Below are 22,663 nucleotides of genomic sequence, written 5' to 3' on the forward strand. Positions count from 1 at the left end.
AAGGCTGTTTCTATGCCTTAGCTGCAACTGAAATGAGTCTTTTCTTTCTGGTAAGTAACATTTACACCTCAGGATTTCTCATATAATTTTCATCTTTAGTATCAAAGTCACCCCTGGGGAAAAACTACCTGTATTTCTGGATTTGTCCACGGAAACAAGAAGGTAGGAAAAGGAAAGTAACATCTCCCAAGAGCAGTTTAACCTTTAGAAATGGAGTTTAGGGTTCTCCCTGGGCAAAAGAGTATCTCAGGACTTACAAATGATGCCCAAACTAACAGAAAACATTAACAAAAAGCTCTGGTTGTAATTTTACGTCTAAGGTTTGTGGCCTTGGACATCTAAACATTTCTGAAACATACTTTCTCTTCTATCAAATGGAATAAAGTAGAGTAAATAATACCTATTCTAATGGTTTACTATGAGAAACAGATAGAATGATGTATGAAATTATTTTGGAAACTGAACAATTGTAAGACTTAACATAGAAATCTATTTTTAGAAAATATATATACTAATTAAATTTTAAAATAGCAAAAGGATAATAAACCATATGGATAGTATTTTCTTTTTTTTTTTTTTTTCTTTTTTTTTTTTATTGCATTTTAGGTTTTGGGGTACATGTGATGAACATGCAAGATTGTTGCATAGGTACACACATGGCAGTGTGCTTTGCTTCCTTCCGTCCCCTCACCTGTATCTGTCATTTCTCCCCATGCTATCTCTTCCCACCTCCCCACCCCCACGCCCCTCCCCCATTTCCCCCCAACGGATCCCAGTGTGTAGTGCTCCCCTCCCTGTGTCCATGTGTTCTCATTGTTCAACACCCGCCTATGAGCGAGAATATACGGTGTTTGATTTTCTGCTCTTGTGTCAGTTTGCTGAGAATAATGGTTTCCAGGTTCATCCATGTCCCTACAAAGGACGTGAACTCATCATTTTTGATGGCTGCATAATATTCCATGGTGTATATGTACCACATTTTCCCTATCCAGTCTATCATCGTTGGGCATTTCGGTTGGTTCCAGGTCTTTGCTATTGTAAACAGTGCTGCAATGAACATTCGTGTGCATGTGTCCTTGTAGTAGAATGATTTATAATCCTTTGGATATATACCCAGTAATGGGATTGCTGGGTCAAATGGGATTTCTATTTTTAGGTCCTTGAGGAATCGCCACACTGTCTTCCACAATGGTTGAATTAATTTACATTCCCACCAACAGTGTAAAAGTGTTCCTATTTCTCCACATCCTCTCCAGCATCTGTTGTTTCCCGATTTTTTAATGATCGCCATTCTAACTGGTGTGAGATGGTATCTCAATGTGGTTTTGATTTGCATTTCTCTGATGACCAGTGATGATGAGCATTTTTTCATATGTTTGTTGGCCTCCTGTATGTCTTCTTTTGTAAAGTATCTGTTCATATCCTTTGCCCATTTTTGAATGGGCTTGTTTGTTTTTTTCTTGTAGATCTGCTTTAGTTCTTTGTAAATTCTGGATATCAGCCCCTTGTCAGATGGGTAGGCTGCAAAACTTTTTTCCCATTCTGTTGGTTGCCGATTCACTCTACTGACTGTTTCTTTTGCCGTGCAGAAGCTGTGGAGTTTGATTAGGTCCCATTTGTCTATTTTGGCTTTTATTGCCATTGCTTTTGGCGTTTTGGTCATGAAGTCCTTGCCTACACCTATGTCCTGAATGGTTTTGCCTAGATTTTCTTCTAAGGTTTTTATGGTATTAGGTCTGATGTTTAAGTCTTTAATCCATCTGGAGTTAATTTTGGTGTAAGGTGTCAGGAAGGGGTCCTGTTTCTGCTTTCTGCACATGGCTAGCCAGTTTTCCCAACACCATTTATTAAACAGGGAATCCTTTCCCCATTCCTTGTTTTTGTCAGGTTTGTCGAAGATCAGATGGTTGTGGGTATGTTGTATTTCCTCTGAGGCCTCTGTTCTGTTCCATTGGTCTATATCTCTGTTTTGGTACCAGTACCATGCTGTTTTGATTACTGTAGCCTTGTAGTATAGTTTGAAGTCCAGTAGTGTGATGCCTCCTGCTTTGTTCTTTTTGCTTAGAATTGACTTGGCTATGCTGGCTCTCTTTTGGTTCCATATGAAGTTTAAGGTGTTTTTTTCCAGTTCTGTGAAGAAGGTCATTGGTAGCTTGATGGGAATAGCGTTGAATCTGTAAATTACTTTGGGCAGTATGGCCATTTTCACGATGTTGATTCTTCCTAACCATGAACATGGAATGTTTCTCCATCTGTTTGTATCCTCTCTTATTTCGTTGAGCAATGGCTTGTAGTTCTCCTTGAAGAGGTCCTTTACGTTCCTTGTTAGTTGTATTCCTAGGTACTTTATTCTCTTTGTAGCAATTGTGAACGGCAGTTCGTTCTTGATTTGGCTCTCTTGAAGTCTATTACTGGTGTACAGGAATGCTGGTGATTTTTGCACGTTGATTTTGTATCCTGAGACTTTGCTGAAGTTGTTTATCAGTTTCAGGAGATTTTGGGCTGAGATGATGGGGTCTTCCAGATATACAATCATGTCATCTGCAAATAGAGACCATTTGATTTCCTCTTTTCCAATTTGGATACCCTTTATTTCTTTTTCTTGCCTGATTGCTCTGGCTAGAACTTCCAGTACTATATTGAATAGGAGTGGTGAGAGAGGGCATCCTTGTCTAGTGCCAGATTTCAAAGGGAATGCTTCCAGTTTTTGCCCATTCAGTATGATATTGGCTGTTGGTTTGTCGTAAATAGCTTTTATTGTTTTGAGATACGTTCCATCAATACCTAGTTTATTGAGGGTTTTTAGCATAAAGGGTTGTTGAATTTTGTCAAAAGCCTTCTCTGTATCAATCGAGATAATCATGTGGTTTTTGTCTTTGGTTCTGTTTATGTGGTGGATTACGTTTATGGACTTGCGTATGTTGAACCAGCCTTGCATCCCCGGGATGAATCCTACTTGATCATGGTGGATGAGCTTTTTGATATGCTGTTGCAATCGGTTTGCCAGTATTTCATTGAAGACTTTTGCATCTATGTTCATCATGGATATTGGCCTGAAATTTTCTTTTCTTGTTGAGTCTCTGCCAGGTTTTGGTATCAGGCTGATGTTTGTCTCGTAAAATGATTTGGGAAGGATTCCCTCTTTTTGGATTGTCTGGAATAGTTTCAGAAGGAATGGTATTAGCTCCTCTTTGTATGTCTGGTAGAATTCAGCTGTGAACCCATCTGGACCTGGGCTTTTTTTGGGTGGTAGGCTCTTTATTGCTGCCTCGACTTCAGACCATGTTATTGGTCTATTCAGGGTTTCGGCTTCTTCCAGGTTTAGGCTTGGGAGGTTGCAGGTGTCCAGGAATTTATCCATTTCTTCCAGGTTTACTAGTTTATGTGCATAGAGTTGTTTGTAATAATCTCTGATGATTGTTTGGATTTCTGTGGAATCTGTGGTGATATCCCCTTTATCGTTTTTTATTGCATCAATTTGGTTATTCTCTCTTTTCTTTTTTATTAATCTGGCTAGTGGTCTGTCTATTTGGTTGATCTTTTCAAAAAACCAGCTCCTGGATTTATTGATTTTTTGAAGAGTTTTTTGTGTCTCTATTTCCTTCAGTTCTGCTCTGATCTTAGTTATTTCCTGTCTTCTGCTAGGTTTTGAGTTTTTTTGATCTTGCTCCTCTAGCTCTTTCAATTTTGATGATAGGGTGTCAATTTTCGATCTCTCCTTTCTTCTCATGTGGGCACTCATTGCTATATATTTTCCTCTAGAGACTGCTTTAAATGTGTCCCAGAGATTCTGGTATGTTGTGTCTTCATTCTCATTGGTTTCGAAGAACATCTTTATTTCTGCCTTCATTTCATTGTTTATCCAGTCAACATTCAAGAGCAAGTTATTCAGTTTCCATGAAGCTGTGCGGTTCTCAGTTAGTTTCTGCATTCTGAGTTCTAACTCGATTGCACTGTGGTCTGAGAGACTGTTTATTATGATTTCTGTTCTTTTGCATTTGCTGAGGAGTGATTTATTGCCAATTATGTGGTCAATTTTAGAGTAGGTGTGATGTGGTGCTGAGAAGAATGTATATTCTGTGGATTTGGGGTGGAGAGTTCTGTAAATGTCTATTAGGTTTGCTTGTTCCAGGTCTGTATTCAGGTCCTGGATATCCTTGTTGATTTTCTGTCTGGTTGATCTGTCTAATATCGACAATGGGGTGTTAAAGTCTCCCACTATTATTGTGTGGGAGTCTAAGTCTCTTTGTAAGTCATTAAGAACTTGCCTTATGTATCTGGGTGCTCCTGTATTGGGTGCGTATATATTTAGGATCGTTAGCTCTTCTTGTTGCATTGATCCTTTTACCATTATGTAATGTCCTTCTTTGTCTCTTTTGATCTTTGTTGCTTTAAAGTCTATTTTATCAGAGATGAGAATAGCAACTCCTGCCTTTTTTTGCTCTCCATTTGCTTGGTAGATCTTCCTCCATCCCTTTATTTTGAGCCTTTGTGTATCCTTGCATGTAAGATGGGTTTCCTGGATACAGCACACTGATGGGTTTTGGCTTTTTATCCAATTTGCCAGTCTGTGTCTTTTGATTGGGGCATTTAGTCCATTGACATTTAGGGATAGTATTGTTATGTGTGAATTTGATGCTGTCATTTTGATGCTACCTGGCTGTTTTGTTGGTTAGTTGATGCAGATTCTTGATTGTGTTGATGCTTTTTTACCATTTGGTGTGTTTTTGGAGTGGCTGGTACTGGTTGTTCCTTTACATGTGTAGAGCCTCTTTCAGGAGTTCTTGTAGAGCAGGTTTGGTGGTGATGAAATCTCTGAGTGCTTGCTTGTTAACAAAGGATTTTATTTTTCCTTCACTTATGAAGCTTAGTTTGGCTGGATAGGAGATTCTGGGTTGAAAGTTCTTTTCTTTGAGGATGTTGAATATTGGCCCCCAATCTCTTCTGGCTTGTAGGGTTTCTGCTGAGAGATCTGCTGTGAGTCTAATGGGCTTCCCTTTGTGGGTAACCCGACCTTTCTCTCTGGCTGCCCTTAGCATTTTCTCTTTCATTTCAACCCTGGTGAATCTGACGATTATGTGCCTTGGGGTTGCTCTTCTTGAGGAATATCTTTGTGGTGTTCTCTGTATTTCCTGGATTTGAATATTGGTCTGCCTTGCTAGGTTAGGGAAGTTTTCCTGGATAATATCCTGAAGAGTATTTTCCAGCTTGGATTCATTCTCTTCATCACATTCAGGTACACCTATCAGACGTAGATTAGGTCTTTTCACATAGTCCCACATTTCTTGAAGATTTTGTTCATTCCTTTTTGCGCTTTTTTCTCTGTTCTTGCCTTCTCTTTTTATTTCATTGAGTTGATCTTCCACCTCTGATATCCTTTCTTCTGCTTGGTCAATTCGGCTGTTGAAGCTTGTGCATGCTTCACGAAGTTCTCGTGTTGCGTTTTTCAGCTCCATCAATTCATTTATACTCCTCTCTATGCTGTCCATTCTCGTCAGCAGTTCGTCCAATCTTTTTTCAGGTTCGTATTTTCTTTGCGTTGGGTTAGAACATGTTCTTTTAGCTCATTGTAGTTTCTTACTACCCACCTTCTGAAGTCTGATTCTGTCATTTCATCACCCTCCTTCTCCATCCGGTCTGGTTCCCTTGCTGGTGAGGAGTTGTGATCCCTTTTAGGAGGAGAGGTGTTCTGGTTTCGGGAGTTTTCATCCTTTTTGCGCTGGGTTCTTCCCATTTTTGTGGGTTTATCCCCCTGTTGTCTGTCTCTGTCCCAGGGAGTTGGAGCTTCATGAGTTTCCCTTGCACTACTGCCTTTTTTGATTTTTCTTTCAGGTCGGACTCGCCCAGCTAGCAGCACCCCTAGCCACTGCCTGCCCGCAGGGGCTTTGCTGAGCTGCTGTGGGCTCCGCCCAGCTGCCCTGAACTCTTCCCTGTAGTCCTTTTTATAAGGGCGTAGTTAGAACTGTCTCAGCAATGGTGGCCCCGCCTCTGTTATGGGGGACTCTCTCTGTTGTGGCAGGTTGCCTCGCAAAGGCAGCCTGCCTTCGTAGTGGTGGAGAGTCTCAGTAATGGCGGAAACCCCTCCCCCACGGAGCGGGACCGTCCTGGTTCAGCTGTGCTTGGTTTGAAGGGCTCAACCCAGAGGGTTTCCAATTACTGTTTTTGTTTTCGTTGTTGGGGGTGGAGGGGTGGGACCAACCAAGCCTGATCACCTGGCTCCCTGACTCAGAGTCTTTTCTTTTAAGTTGAACGACCCCGCGTTCTGGTCGCTTGTTGAAAAGGCGCTGGGATCTCCTGTGCTGCGACTCACGGAGTCGGCTCGAACTGCGGTGCCGGCTCCTGGCGGATTTTTTGCCTAGGAATCTCCTGGCCTGGCTCGCTATTTCAGATGAGTGGGGAACTCTGCCGTCTCAGGGCTCTGCTCGCCAGCTAAGAGGGCTCCCAGACCATTGGCTTTTGTAAGGAGAACCGCAGCAACAGGGAGTGGTCACAGCAGCCGCGCGGGCGGAATCAGCCCCGCGGGGGCCAAAACAGCCGCACCGGCTGGGACTGCGACGCTGGCGACCCCTCTGCCTGGGTATCTCCTGGTCTGTGGGCAATAAGAGTTCGTCTGGAAATGCGGCATCCACTCACCCTCTGCACTTTCACTGGGAGCTGAAGTCCTGAGCTGTTCTTAGGCGGCCATCTTCCCAGCATTCCCCCATGGATAGTATTTTCTTAATTTACCCTATATATTATTACCTTTATACTCTCCCCCACAAAGACTATGTCTTAAGAAACCACTGTTTTCTATAATATAGAACATAGCTCAAGGAATAGTAGCAGTTTATAAAAGTAAGTATATAATTAAGGTTACATATATATTCATTATTAAGCCATTTTTTTCATTATGATTTTAATTTTAAGTTAAATGAATCCTTCAGTTTTAGAATTTTCAGACTCTGTTTTACTTGAGATCTGAGTCAAATCCATTTTTTCTGTTCGGGACAAAATTTTAGCAGGCTTTAACTATTCTTGTACTGGATTGAGTATTCCCACCCATCCTTGTACAGTATATTTCTGATTTATGTGAGTTCAATTTATATATATATATATATCAGTGATGTTAAGAGTTTTTCGTGTAGGTAGAGTTTCTATTACCGAATAAGCCTTGTGTCTGTAGTTATTGAAAATATCTATTGAACAAGTTATAATATTAGGAAGAATCAATAATAATACATACCCTCAAGCTACTTTAAAGCATAATTTTCTGACTTTTTATTGTATAGATCTATCAGTCATTTCCTTGTTGTTTTTATAAGTTCAGCTTTAGCCTTTGCCTAAATCAATGGCAACTGGATCAATGCCAATTTTATTTAGTTTTCTGATGCTTACTATTACAGCTTGCTTTATTTTTGCTTGAGCAGCTTCAGTTTCACTATGGCCAAGTAAAATTAGAATCATCTCTTCGTTGAAGAGATGGTATCTGTTAACTAAAGACAGCATAACAGACTAGTAGTAGCCCAGGCGTGTTGGCTCACTCCCATAATCCCAACACTTTGAGAGGCTGAGGCGGGCAGATCAGTTGAGGTCAGGAGTTCAAGACCAGCCTGGCCTACATGGTGAAACCCCATCTCTACTAAAAATAGAAAAATTAGCTGTGCATGATGGCAGGCACCTATAATCCCAGATACTGGGGCGGCTGAGGCAGGAGATCACTTAAACCCTAGAGGCAGAGATTGTAGTGAGCCAAGATCACACCATTGCACTCCAGCCCAGGCAACAAGAATGAAACTCCATCTCAAGAAAAACACAAACAAAACTAAATAGAGTATTAGTAGTAGGGATGGTTAATAGCTCCACTTATTTTATTTTATTACTTTAAATATATGCAAAATATAATCTTCACAGAGTTTATTCTTTCCTCTGCCATATTTTATCAACCTCTTTTCCTCTTGGAGTATAATATAGTAATTCTACTATCAGTTACCACCACATAGGATGTCAAAAGTTTATTAGTATTTTTTAAATAAAATCAAACAAAATTAGTAAAAAACTGATTGCTTAATTGAATTTTTGGAAACGACTTTTCTGTTTTCATAGGGAGGTAACCTATATAGAAGAAAAGCTTTGGATCTAAGCAAACCTGTGTTTTAACGTTGATTCACACACTCTGCCTTTTTAACATCCTCAAGCCTCATTTCATCACCTATGAAGTGGAAATGATACCTATATTTTAAGATTTTTATGGCTGGCCATGGTGGCTCATGCCTGTAATACCAGCATTTTGGGAGGCTGAAACAGGTGGGTCACCTGAGATCAGGCAAGACCAGCCTGGCAACATGGCAAAACCCCATCTCTACTTAAAAAAAAAAAAAAATTTGCTGGGTGTGGTGGCATGCACCTGTAGTCCCAGCTGCTGTTCGGGGAGGCTGAGGCAGGAAAATCACTTGAACTTGGGAGGTGGAGGTTGCAGTGAGCCAAGATCATACCACTGTACTCCAGCCTGGGCAACAGAGGGAGACTCCATCTTAAAATAGCAACAACTCTACCTTACTGGCACATGGTAGACACATTCTGTAAGTGTTTACCCATGTGCTTTGAAGAGGTAGAAGATAACAGCTTTAAACAATAACAGATATGGCAAAAATTAAATTTAAATGCTTTGGAACAATAAAAAATAATACTGGATTGTAAACGGCAATAAGCAGTTTGATAGAAATATTAGAAACAGCAAGAACAGACTAGTTAATGTCTACATGTTATTTGTACACTTGTTAAATTTAATAATTTACAACATGAAGTTTCCAGTAAGTAAATAAGCAAAAAGGAGAAATAAAGTGGGTAAACAAACTTTGGATGAAAAAATTTGATAAAAAATTATGTGACATATTTGTCAATATATTATCAAAATCTATACATAATAGTATCCAATTCTGAAGATTATTTGAGGAGATTTTCTGTGGTATTGATCAATTCACTACTTTAAAAAAAATTTTGGTAATATATTTTAAAAGCCAAGCCAAGGATCTTATTCCAGACCTTTTAACTTTGAAATTCTAAACCTGGGAATATTTCAATGGAAAGATTAAAAGAAAAAGTTAATATGTACCAAGATTAAACAGTTCAGAGGAAATGTAAAAGAGAAGCAGATTAATTCAAGCCAGTAGTTTTAGATTTCAATAGGCAGCAACAGGGAAAAGGACATTCCAAAGAGAGAAGAAAGGAACATGGGCAAAGGAAAAAAAGGAAAACTCTGGGTTTATTTGGAGAATAAGAATGTTCCTTATTCACTGGAATATAAGGGGCGTGGAGAGCTAGGCATGGAGAGACAATGGAAGACTTACATTCCATGCCTAGGCTTTTAGACTTTATATGCAGTTGGAAGCTATTGAAGATTGTTGGAGAGTCAAGTTTTGTGACCAAAATTCATGTACTGAAAAGTAAGATTTCCTTTCTTTCAAGCAAGAGACATTGTCATTTCCCATGTGTTCATTTCAGTGTAGTCTAACATATTATTCACTTTGAATAAGTGAGATTCTTTTTAAAGAACATCGTAGCATTGAAATTTTATCCTAATTTTTGTTGTGGAAATTTTGATTGTGGCAATTTTTGTTTCTGTGCTTTAAGATGTATTTTAGAAGCATGGAATAAATTTCTTACAGTACATTTATCTATCTTGTTAAGGAATCATGCTCTTTTGGCAAAAGTATGTTAATTAGAATATTGTTTTTCACGCATTTGAGGATACTAGAGGAAGCACTCTAAAGGCATCAGATCAATAAATAATGTTATAAATTCCTAGGGGTAGAGAGATTTGTAATGATATAATTTAAAATCGAAAACACATTTCATGTTGTGATTTAATTTTATTTTTCTATTTATTTATTTAAAGATGGCCAAATGAATTACAATAATGCAATTTTAGATGAGATTTATTTTTTTCTAATTAGGGTTCTCTCTCTGGAATACCAACTTGTTTCTGTTAATAATCAGGACAGCCCATATGGGAACCAGGATTATCTTTCAAGGAATATGACATGAAACAGAGCAAATGGTATTTAATTTCTCCCAAGTTAAAATGCATAATTAACACAGTCAGAATGACATATGGAAATTAGTTATTGGGATTAGGCTAGTCTGGGTGATTGTGACTTGTTTGTGTACACATGAGCCTTAAACTGTTTTTCGTCGTGGTCACTCAGCAAATATTTACTGAGTATAACTGGTTACCAGTCACTGTAATGGATCAATAGGTATCAATATAAATAAAGTGCCGTCAACCTGTTTATAGTGGACTGAAGTAGACATATGTATCAGTTAGGATTTGGTAAAGGAAACAGAAAACAAAGTATAGTTTAAATAGAAAAGAGCTTATATAAGAAATTAGGGAGGACATTTAGTACTGATATGCAGAGGGAAAAGGTGCTCCTGAGGCATTTATTACCTGTTTTCAAGAAGCAGGTTAGCATAAACCAAACCAGATGGGCCCAGCACGAAGCGATGAAAATAACTCGAGCCAGCCAAGGAGATAGAAGAAACTTAACAAACTGATGTTTAAGAAGACTGTGATAAGTTAAATTAGTAACAAGCGTGCTTCCCAGGAATTAAAACTTAACATTTATCCAGATACATATGAAGACCCTTCCCTGACAGTCCATGAATTTGCAAAGGAGGTTGATCCCTCAGGAATTCGCATTGCGAGAGTCATTGGGGCAGGTGAATTTGGAGAAGTCTATAGTGGGCATTTGAAGACACCAGGGAAAGGAGAGATCCCAATTGCCATTAAAACTTTGAAAGGCGGCCACATGGATCGGAAAAGAAGGGATTTTCTAAGGAAAGCTAGTATCATGGGCCAGTTTAACCAGCCAAATATCATTCGCCTAGAGGGTGTTGTCACAAAAAGTATCTCTTCTTTTTCTAAATCTTCAAGGAGCTGGAAGACAATGTCCCAAGCTGACCCTAAATGAGTACAAAAGTAAATAACTCTGATATGAAACGGATGTGGTATCTACATCCTTATAAGACTAGAGTTAGCAGTCTTCCTTTATTTCAATGATGTGAGAAGCAAGATTATTTGCCAAGGTGGACAGCAGAACTGAGGACTGAGGACTGATTCCTGACAGCAGGACTTAGGAGTGAGATGTTTGTGAATGTTTGAAGTAGTTCCCGTGAAGAATGTGAAAGAAAGCTGACCAGGAAATATTAGAAAAATTGAGGATATCACTGAGGATCCAGGTACCTGGGGATCATGACAGAACCTGCTGTCCCAAAAACCACTGGGATTAATTAGACAAAGACTTATGGGATGAAGATGGGAAGAAGTGAAATCCAAGTGAAAAGGGAAAAATAGAAGGCAGAAGAAAAACAAGAAAGGGTGATTTTCTGTACTCTCTTCTTCTACCAACTGTAACACTTTTTGCTATTGTTCAAGAAAATAAATTATTCTTGTGCAATTTCTAGAGGCTTGATGGAATCTCGGGATATCTACTGTCAAGTGTTTGCCATTTGGAATTGTAATGTGCACATACTGATAAACAACAAATAACTAAGTGTGATTGTAACAAACAGTGACAAGATGGCATAGCCTGGTGGCCCTGTGTATTCACTCTGTTCAAGCAGGACCGGGGATAATTGGAATCACTGGCTTATTTTCTCTCTTCCAGAGTATACCTCCCTTTTTATAGGAAAAGAATAAACTCCTGCTGTATGCAGGAATAATTTATTGTTGTCCCTCCAGTGTTTAAATATCTGTGTTTTCTCAAGGTCATTCTTTCAAATCACCTCCCTAAAATTACCTCTTACCTATTCCCTCCTTCTGTGGTTCTCTACTGCCCCTAAACCATCATGCTAATTGTTGGGTAGACTGCAATGTATAGTAACAGCTGTAAAAAATCCAGTAATAAGTTTCTCAGTGTGAAGGTATCATTGTAAACTATAAGAGCCAAAAAGAAAAGAGAATATAAATGTACTTTTATGCATACATAATGTTTCCTTTTAATACCTCTAAATAAAATTGAATAAAGCCATCAAAAAACAAACAAACAACAACAACAACAACAACAACAACAACAACAAAAAAAAACAGAAAGAAATTAGGTACTTACCAGAAATTTGGTAAAGTCAGAAGAGTAGAAGTCCAGGGCTACTACTAGGACTCTTGAATTTAACAACCAGTTACATGATGGTGATTAGCAGTTAAAAAGCCACAGCTATTAGTACAGATACCTTCCAATATTTGTGAACACATTAGAAAACCAAATTTTGAATGTATAGTACCTGTACCTTTGTTAAAACTTTCAGCCCTTCTGTCTCCACAATCTTGCTTGCCAGAAAAATACAAGAGATTGTTACCTCTTCATTTGCATCATCTGGATCTTGCCTGAGTGCTTTTAATTGGCAGAGTGGACCTTATCATCTGGTACCCTTACTGTATGAGATCTGGGAAATTATATTCCAGCCCATGCAATGCAGTAAGGAAGGAGATGAGAACAGATATTATATGTACACCAATATTATTTGCTTTAGTTGGAAGTGGAAGTATTTTTTTAGGGAGAAAAAGTAGCCATCTCTTTACCCTTATGGAGCTTATATTCTGGAAGGACAAAAGATTAGACAGCTAATTAAATAATAGATTTTAATTACATTTGAAATAAATAATAAAGGAAGGATAAAGTGTTAAGAAAAAATTGAGTTGGACAATCTAATCTAAACAGATGATGTTAGAGGATGGTGTTTGTTAACCAACAAAGTGACATTTAAGCTGATCTGAAGGCTAGGAGTTGACAGAGCAAAAGAGGACAGACAAGTATTCAAAGAAAAGGCTGACATCAAAAAATAATAATAATAGCACATTGAAGCAAATAAAAACAAGTCAAAATGACTAAAATGTAACTAGTGATAGGGAGTGGCAGATGGCATCTGTGTGGCATGAGACCAACCTAGGCAAGGATAGGATGTAATATCTTCAGTTGCTTGCTGTCAGTTTTTTTAAGATGATGTTATTTAATCATGTATGTGTATTAGTTCAGAAATAAATGTTGGGAAGTAGTTACATTTTAACCTTATTTTTAAAAGCATTTACACTGATTTTTTTTTTTTTCATCTCATGAGTAGGAAAATGTCATGTAAAGTCATGGAAGGAAGTTCTGCATGCTTTCACTGGGGGAAAAGAATATAATGCCTTACTTGTGCTGATGGATTATCTTAGCAGTTGCCCATTCCATTCAAATTTTACTATAAATCCCTGTGTGGAAAGTTCACTTCTGAAAATGGAAAGACAAAGTCAGAGGAAACCAAACTTAGACAATTCTGAAACTACACACCTTACTTCCTTTACCTTTTCACAGCTGGTATTCTTTTGTGCTAGATTTCCATGTGTAGGAACACTTTATCCAGTGCGTATAGTATTAGATCTCAAATGGCTTCCGTGGAGAATCCAAATCATCTGTTCACAGAATGTGAACAAGATAAAGTATATCTTTGTAGATATTCAGGCAATAGCAAAACCTGGACTCCATGTAGTGCTAGCTTTGGAGAACCAAGTAGAAAAAGCAGTGATTTTTCTGATGCTTCAGAAAGCAGCAGGCATCTTACAGTAAACAAGTTTAGCTCCATAATTTATGGAGATATTTAATTTAAGAGACCGTTTTAACGATCTCTTCTCCCTTCCTTTCTCCAAATGAAACTTCTGTTAAAAAGCTTATCTTTCTTTTGAGGAAAGATTTATACAACTACCATTGTGTGTTTGCCTGTGTGCATGGGTGTATGTATTAATATGAAAATATTGCGTTATGTTGTATATACCTTTTTGTCTTTTTTGTTTAGTAATGTATCAAGGAGGTCTTTGCAATCAGCTCAGAAAGATGGGTTTTATTCTTTTAGCAACTGTATAATATGCCACAATGTAGAAATAGAGATTACAGTAATTATTTACTGAGTTCTGTATTGATGGATACTTTTATTATTTCCAGTTGCCTTTTATTGTTAACAGTGCTGCAGTAAACATTTTTGCCCCTACTACTGTAATGATATACATTGGAAAAATTCCTAGCAGTGAAATTTATCTATCATGTACTACATGCATTTAAAACTTCAATAAATGGTCCCAAATTGCCTACTGAGAAAGATATTTATACTTTCTCCAGCAGTTGTTACAGATGGCCCTCCAGGTCCATGGGTTCCTCGAATTCAGCCAACTGTGGATAAAAAGTATTTGGGGGAAGAAATGATGGTTGTGTCTGTACTGAACATGCACAGATGACTTTATCTTGTTATTATTCTCTGAACAATACAGTATACTTATATAACATTTACATTGTATTAGGTATTATAAGTAATCTGGACATGATTTAAAGTATACAGGCGGACTGTGTAAGTTATATGCAAATATCACACCATTTTATATAAGGGTCTTAAGCATCCATGGTTTTTTGGTGCCTACAGGAGAGAATAAGGGGTTCCTTGAATCAGTCTCCCATGGATATCATGGGAAGACTGTACTTTCCCCAACATAACTTTGCCAGCACTGGGTAGTGTTAATGTTTTTCAGTTTATAACAGATTAACAGGCAAAAAATGGTACTTCATTATTATTTTGATCAGCAATTCTTTCTGAGTGAAACTGAGCATTTTTTATGTTGGCTATTTGTATTTCCTACTCTTTAAATTGTTTACAGCCTTGGTCCATTTTGTACTAAACTGCATTTAATACCATATATGTTACATAAACTTTTTCTATTTAATCCTTGATGTATATTTTTGTTTGTGATTATTTTTTATCATGTAAAAATTCTGTAAATTTATTTATTTACTCTGGGTTTTATGTCTTGTATATAAAAGCCATACCTACTTCAACTGCGATTTCTTCAAGTCTTATATTTTATTTTTATTATTAAACACTTGATGTTTCTGGAACCTATTCCAGATAGTGGTGGGCCCATCCTCTTTTCCTACTCACTGTATTTTCCATTGATTTAAAAGTTTAATATACAACATTCCCATATTCATGAGTCATTTCTGAACTTTCTATTCTGTGTCATTGATCTTATTGTTTCTTTTTTTGTATCAAACTGTTTTACTTATTTTGTTTTTAATAGGCTTCTCAATAATTGGTTGGATTAAATATGATGATTATTCTTCAGTTGTAGAATTTCTCCTGGATAAGTTTACAGTCTTACTTTTCAGGGTGAATTTTAGTATTGCCACCAGGAAATCATGTTCATATTTTAGTTGAGTTACTGCATTGATTTTATAGATTAAGTTAATGAGAACTGGTATTTTTGCCAAATCAAGTTTTCCCATCTCAAAAGTAAAATATATCATTTCTTGAATGTTCTTCAACATTATAAAACTTTATATAAATCCTGCCTATCTCTTACTATTTCTATTTTCACTCCTATAAATGTGATATTTTTCACTTTTATTTTGTGAGTTATTATATATGCATATGTATAGTATGTATGTCTTTTTATAAGACCTTTATAAAATAGTATATTTTATATTAAAGATTAATATTTTTATATTAAAATTAAAATTAAAATACATTTTTATTTTTAAAAGAAAAATACAATATAAAAATATATTTTATATTAAGAAAAAGAAAAATGTTTTTATAAAAGAAAGCCTTTTATAAAAATATTAAATTTTTAAGACTATAATTTTTCCAAATTCTTTTATTTTATTTTGTATATTTTGGTCAGTACTCAGTTTTCTAAATGAGTATTTATCTACAACAAGTGATTATTTTACAATTATACCTTTCCAGTATTTATATTCTTTATTATTTTCTCATATCTAATATTATTATCTAGAATATCAACAGGCTGATACTGAAAACCTTTGCCTACTTCCTAATTTTAGTGGGTATACTCTGAGTGTTTACTATTAAGCATAGTTTGAAATATATATTGTCATCTCTAATCATCAGAAGTGAATGTAGCCTTTTGTCAAATTTCAGTGTCTGGACATCATCATAATATTCTTTCTTTTTTGAATTCTTAAATATATTAATATATTAAGTGTAATGGCCTTGCATTCTGGGGTAGAAGAGTGCTTAGTTGTGATGTTTTGTTTCAATGCATTGATGAATTCTGTTTTCTAAAGTTCTTCACTATTTAGATTAATATTTATAAGAGAAATATTGTTTCTGTATTCACTCTTCTGTTTTGTCAGTGCCATTTTACTAGTCTGTAGAATCAGTTTAAGTATTCTGTTTTCTGACTCAATTTATATAATGGTCTTAAAGTGACAAAACTATAGGGTTGGAGTACACATTAGTGATTACTAGGGGTAGTAGCTGGGAAGAGTTTAACTATGAAGAAGTAGCATGAGGGAATTTTTTAGGGTTGTAAAACTCTTCTTGATTATGATGGTGGCTACACAAACATATATATATGTTAAAATTCTTTGATGTTTACACTAAAAGTAGAAAAATAGTTTTGCTTTATGATGATTTTTAAAATCAGATTTTAAATTCAGATGAGAAACATCCCTGGGCCTCATCTGGGATTCAAAGATAGTTAAGAATAAAAAACCCAGACTTATTTTCAGATTGTTGTCACTTCAAGTTTGTAATGAACCAATTAAAAAAAAAAATGCACACAGTATAGAAGAATAGAAATAACAGTGACTCCTACCTCCTCCTAGTTTCTCACAGAGACCAAGATATACCCAGTTAGTCGCCACTGACGCTGGTTGAACCATGTGCTCAAGTGGGAGGTGCTGTGTCAGTACTCCAAGATCCACCTGTTTCTTTATAAGAAACATCTCCATCACAGATACATACTTCCTATGTTTAACTTCTAACTGTGTCATTCGTGCCACAGCAGGTCTAGCCATGTCCTACCTTAAGTAGGCTTTGACTAAGGAATCTATAATTATTTATAAGGACAGCAGAACATTTCAATGCAGGGGATCCACAGATAGTAGAGTTCACCTGAAACTAAACTGCAATCCAGCAATATGATTTGTACAGAGTATCTCCTCCAACCAATAGTTTCAGTTTTCTCTGTCGGCTTTGAATGTCCATCTTGAATATTAGAGAATAAATGAAGTAAGTGGAATGTTTCTCCTCTCCCGACCTTTGGCCTCTGAAGGAGCTCTCAGCAAATACACCACAATTGGACTTTTTTCCATATTCATAAGAGCTGCTTTAAGATTATAGTAACAATATTGCTTGTCTGAAAAGATGAAAGCTGAGGCAATGAGATCCAAGTGTAATTAGTCGTAAATATATATGTATAAAATAATTTCTAGCAGGCTGACTGTGCTCCACAAGAATAAAGTAAGAATGCACTCCCCTTTAAACTTGCTCTCCTCTTTTGTTATGTATATATACCTATTTTGTTTCATGACCCTTGAAAGGCTCAAAATGTACAAGTTGTTATTTACTTGGCTGGCCACTAGATGGTGTGGTTTGTTAATGCATTACTTTTGGTTTTATAATTGAAGCAGATTTCATGGAATGCTATTTTCTTAGATCATTTTATTAGTTAAATATTATTAACTTCGAAGTTTAAAATTTGAAGTGACCTGAGAGATAATCAGTATGGCAAGATGTAGACTGGAACCCTAGTCCCCTGAAATCTTACTCCCTGCCATTGTCATGCCCTTAAGTAAAAAGTGTGGGGTAAAAATTTCAAAAAGAAATTCTCGAATTGATAATGAGACTTTGAGAGCAATAGCAAATAAACAGATGATGTGATGGACAATCAGAAGCTTTAATTATATAAACATTTCTTTAAATGTTTAAGGTCTTTAATTTTTCACAAAATTTTTGAGTGAGTCTTTTAAGTCCTTCTGTACGGCAGTTATACAGGTTGCATATAAGTATACTAAATCCCACTTCTGAGCTCAGATTAGGCCAAAGAACAGAACCAGAAGTGACGTTATTACAGTAGTTTGCCCTGAACCGTGGAGGATATTTCCAAGATAGGAAACCACAGATAGTAGTGAACTAGCTCTATTGCTGTCAGTTAAGGTACATTTGTGTTCATGTCTTCCTCCCACAAATTTAAGGCCTTTTTCATCTTAACTATGTATCACACACTGTAGCTGTAACTTTTGCAATCTGAGATGAAACAGCAAAACTAACACAAATTTCTTTTTTCTTTTTTTCTTTTTTCTTCTTCATAATTTCATGAATAGGAGATTTGTTTCTCTTACCATGGATATTAGCAACCTCAGCATACAATTTTGGTTTTTTTTTCCCTTAAGCTGAAAACTTTCACCTTTTTACTTAAAGGAAACAACTTATGGCTTCTCTGTGCCAAATTCAAATTGCTAACATCACTAATGTTGAACTTCAGGACCATTATTAAGCAAACTAAGAGTGACTTGAACACAAACACTGTGATTCTTCAACAGTCAGTCTGATAACCAAGCCTAGTACTAAGTGACTAATGAATGAAGACTGTCTACAGCTTAGATATGGTGGACAAAAGGTCTATGTTCCGGGTTTGATGGAGTAGGACAGTGTGAGATTTCACTATGCTACTCAGAAGAGTATGCAACTTAAAACATGATTCGTTTATTTCTGGAATATTCCACTTAATATTTTTGGACCACAGTTGGCCTCAGGTAATGGAAACCACAGAAAGCAAAACTACAGATAAGGAAGGACTATTGTATACTCAATGCACATGTATAGTTGAGGAGCTAAGGCAGATGGTCAATGCTTCGCTATCAAAGATCACCAACAACACAACTGTAGGTGAATAAAGTTGGGTTTATTGACTTACTACAATGAGGAACATTATAGGGGAAGCATCATGGGGATCTCAATAAGAAGGGGGAGGGTCTTGAAGGCAGTGGGTCTGGCATAAAAGTAAAGGCTCTGAAGTAGATATGGACTTGTCAGAAATATACTCAGAGAAAAGCCAGCCATTGTAGCTGGTGTGGATGAACTAAGGGGATGAGATTGATTTTTGTAGGGCCTTGCATTATGACTCTGGCCTTTACACTTAACGAGTTGGAAAGCCACTGAGATTTAGTTTTATTTTGAATACCGTATTTTTTGAAGGCTAAGAAGCAGGTAATACTGACTCATTGCAAAAAGGGACATCTGGATGAAAGAGACACTTGCTTTTCACCTGTTTCCTTTTGCATTTTGTGACATATTTTGCTATTACCTATTTTTTTTTAAGATAGATAATGTTATTTTTATGATTTTCTATACAGCATTATATACCAAGGCTTAGTAATACTTAAGATGCTTAAAAATAATTTTCTAGTTTCTTTGATAAACTCATAAAACAGAAGTGCTAAATAACAATTGCTTTTAAATGCTAAATAATACTCATTCTTTCTCGGTATCTAGGTACAAAGGTCGAGAAATAAGCAAGTACGAGAATTATTCCCAGATGGTTTTAGTATTCATCATGCAGGAATGCTTCGACAGGACAGAAATTTAGTTGAAAACTTGTTTTCTAATGGGCATATCAAAGTCCTAGTTTGTACAGCTACGTTAGCCTGGGGTGTCAATCTTCCTGCTCATGCTGTTATTATTAAGGTAAGAGCCTACCTTCCGTGACACATGGATTTGTGTGTGTCTTGAAGCAAACCTCTGGGTTGATTTATCTAGAAATATATTTATCTAGAAATATATTTATTTAGAAATATATTGTGATTTGGCTGCTTTGTTGACACTGAATGTTATTTATAAAAGGTCAGAATTATTTTCTCCAATAAGAATCTAGTTTATATTGTGAAAATTTAACTCTATCACAGATGATGAAAGGATTAGTTAAAGTACACTTTTGAGGTCTTTCCATATTTGCCTAATTTCAGTGTTCAGTTCATCAGGATTATATTTGTGTGTGTTTATGTAAATTTTTGTTAACTTTTCCTCATCTAGGGAACACAAATATATGCTGCAAAAAGAGGCTCCTTTGTTGACCTTGGAATTTTAGATGTCATGCAGATATTTGGTCGAGCTGGACGACCACAATTTGACAAATTTGGGGAAGGAATCATTATAACAACGCATGATAAACTCAGCCATTACCTCACTTTGCTCACTCAACGAAACCCAATTGAGAGTCAGTTTCTGGAAAGCCTTGCAGATAACCTAAATGCAGAGGTAAGATCTAATGAGTAAAAGTTTGGAATAGAATCATCAGCCTTAAGAATGACCAAGAAAGATAAAGGTTGAGTTGTTTGCTATTTTGCAGTATTTAGAATTACAACTTATGCCATGTAGTCATAAGACAAAATTGGCTGAACGGCATTATTGTTGATTAATTCAGAGGATTACAGAATGCAGATGATAACTGATAAGAATCTATTGCTAAAAGACCGTATACTTTTAAACTATGAGGCTGTGCTAGAGACCAGAAATCTAACAAATATTACACAAAATATGGAAACAGAAATAGCAATAATAACTAATATTTGTATTGCACTTTTATGAAGTTTTAAATGAAATTTTTACTAAAGGTTTAATAAAATTTATAAAACTCTTGGTTCTGTTGTATCAGTTGATTAACTTTGTTATACACAATGTGATTGAGCTAGAGTATGATAATTTGATTCGTGTGTGTGTGTGTGAGTGTGTGTGACTTTTGTGTTAAGATTTACATAGCAGACCCTGGAAGCCTAGGTAACATCTCTGGTTAAGACAATAAACATTCTTAAAATTTAGAGTATTTGTATAGAACATTTAACAGATTTGACTCTTTTTGTGACATTGCAAATTATTGCTTTGGTATCCAACACTTTCTTAGTTCAGTATTCTTTCATACCATTAATGTTGATTCAAACAATATTTGAAAGTAGGTAGGGTATAAATATTAAGTAAATGACTACTTTGAAATATTTACAGTCAAATACTACTTATTGTGTACAAGTCCTATATTAGGTACCTCTTAAAGAGCTTATAGAAATTTCATTTAACATTCCATTCATATTTTTTGTAAGTCTTTGGAGAATGAAAAACACACTTAGTATTTTGTTTTCTTTATTAAGATGCATATATTGCAAATGGGGAGAAAAAGACATGAAAAAATAGTGCGGTAATGTTGCAAAGAAAGTTCTATAGAAGCATTCAGCAGAGGGAGAAATAGGTTTGGCCCAGGCTATCAGGAAATTCTTGGTCCGTGAATGTGGTGAAATTTGATCCAGTGAGAGTGTCTTTATTTTATGAGAAAATTGGGACTTTTAGGTGAGGTGAGCAGAGTAATAGCTTGTCTAGTGCAGAAGATCTGTGTTGGAGAGTAACCAGAGCCAGAATTGAGACACTTATTCAAAGAATGAGTAAGTTTTAGAAGACAATAGAGAAAAAAGCATGAAAGGCCCCAGTTTCTATTAGCAATATTACAAGAAAATTTTCAAAAACTGAGAAATAAAATTGGAATCCAAAGGAAATACTATTGTAGCTCAATTTTAATCCTATTGGCTACTATAATTGTGTGGCTTAAATAATTAGGTCTTGGGTCAACAGTGCCTAATGTATCCAACAAAGTCTCTTAATGTAAAATGATAGTAGCAGTGAATTGAGGACCTGCTATATACTAGCGACTCTGCTCAGTGCTTCATGTACATTTTCTCATTTTCTCACTACTGCTGCTATAGAGATATTATCCTCAGAATCATGTGTAACTGACCCAAGGTCACTACGTTATAATTTTTGGGACTAGTATTCAGACTCAGATCTATTTAACTCTAAACCTAGTCTTTTCATTATAGCTTAGATTTATTTTATATAAAATGTAGTAAGTTAAAGGCAAATACATTTCCCTATATTAATATATAGCATTTGCCCTCGACTAAGGCCTGTATTAAAAACATTTTCCAAAATGGCAGCCATAATTTTTCTGGCTTACAGTAAAAGGCATGGTTCCTTCATGCACTTTTTCTTAAAATGCATGCCAAGGAAGACTGTATCTCAGTAAACTTATGTCCCTGATAGCCAAATTAAATTTGGCTATCTGTGGCAATCAAGTGTGAAATCAGTTTATAAAATGAGTTTGTGCTTTGTTCTTTAGGTAATGAATTTTTAAGTCTTTAGACTCCCCAAATGATTGCAAGACTCTACAGTTGCACTAATCAACATTGGGGTTGTGCATGGTTAAGAATGTTGCCTTTATTAATATCTTTGATAACCTGAATATCAATTCTGACTATGGAAGAACTGGAGAAATTATTATATTGTTATAATTTTAATGCAAACATGTTATGAGGCATGTTTGCTTATCAATGCCTAATGAGACTGACTAAATAATCCTCATGCTGAAAGGTCACAAGTCCCATCCCTATATAAAGCTACTTAACTTTACACTGAGAGAAATACTAAGGCTAATTAAAATTTATTCATCAGATATTACTGAGTACCTACTCTGTGCCAGCTCCCTATAGTCTGTTCTTCAAAACTACATTAATCTTTCTTTCACCTTACATACTACATACATTTTTTATACAGAATTCATCCCATCTCTGTAGAATATTAGGCAAACAGCTTGTCCTTGGATTTAAGGCCTCTGTAATCTGAACAACCTTCCTAATCCTGGCTGCAATTACTCTCTAACACAGATCTTCTGCCCTAGACAAGCTGCTATTCTATTCATTTCACCTAAAATGTCCCAATTTTCTCACTTATAAAATAGAGATACTCTTACTGGATTGTTGTGAAAATTTAGGAAACGCCTGTTCCAGGGTAGTTTATGGTAAATGATAGAGTCACTTACCAT

General features: G+C 36.2%; 1 protein-coding gene across 2 annotated transcripts in view; it reads left to right on the plus strand.

The window, feature by feature from the left end:
- ASCC3 (activating signal cointegrator 1 complex subunit 3) overlaps positions 1 to 22,663 on the plus strand; it is a 337,355-nt gene that overhangs the window by 162,672 nt on the left and 152,020 nt on the right. For both annotated transcript variants that reach the window (XM_074397671.1, XM_003922908.4), the window contains exons 15-16: positions 19,297 to 19,488; positions 19,834 to 20,058. In XM_074397671.1, coding sequence (XP_074253772.1) covers positions 19,297 to 19,488; positions 19,834 to 20,058 — 417 coding nt within the window. The remainder of the gene's footprint in view (positions 1 to 19,296; positions 19,489 to 19,833; positions 20,059 to 22,663) is intronic.

This window comes from Saimiri boliviensis, chromosome 4, assembly GCF_048565385.1.
Source record: "Saimiri boliviensis isolate mSaiBol1 chromosome 4, mSaiBol1.pri, whole genome shotgun sequence".
Taxonomy (NCBI): Eukaryota; Metazoa; Chordata; class Mammalia; order Primates; family Cebidae; genus Saimiri; species Saimiri boliviensis.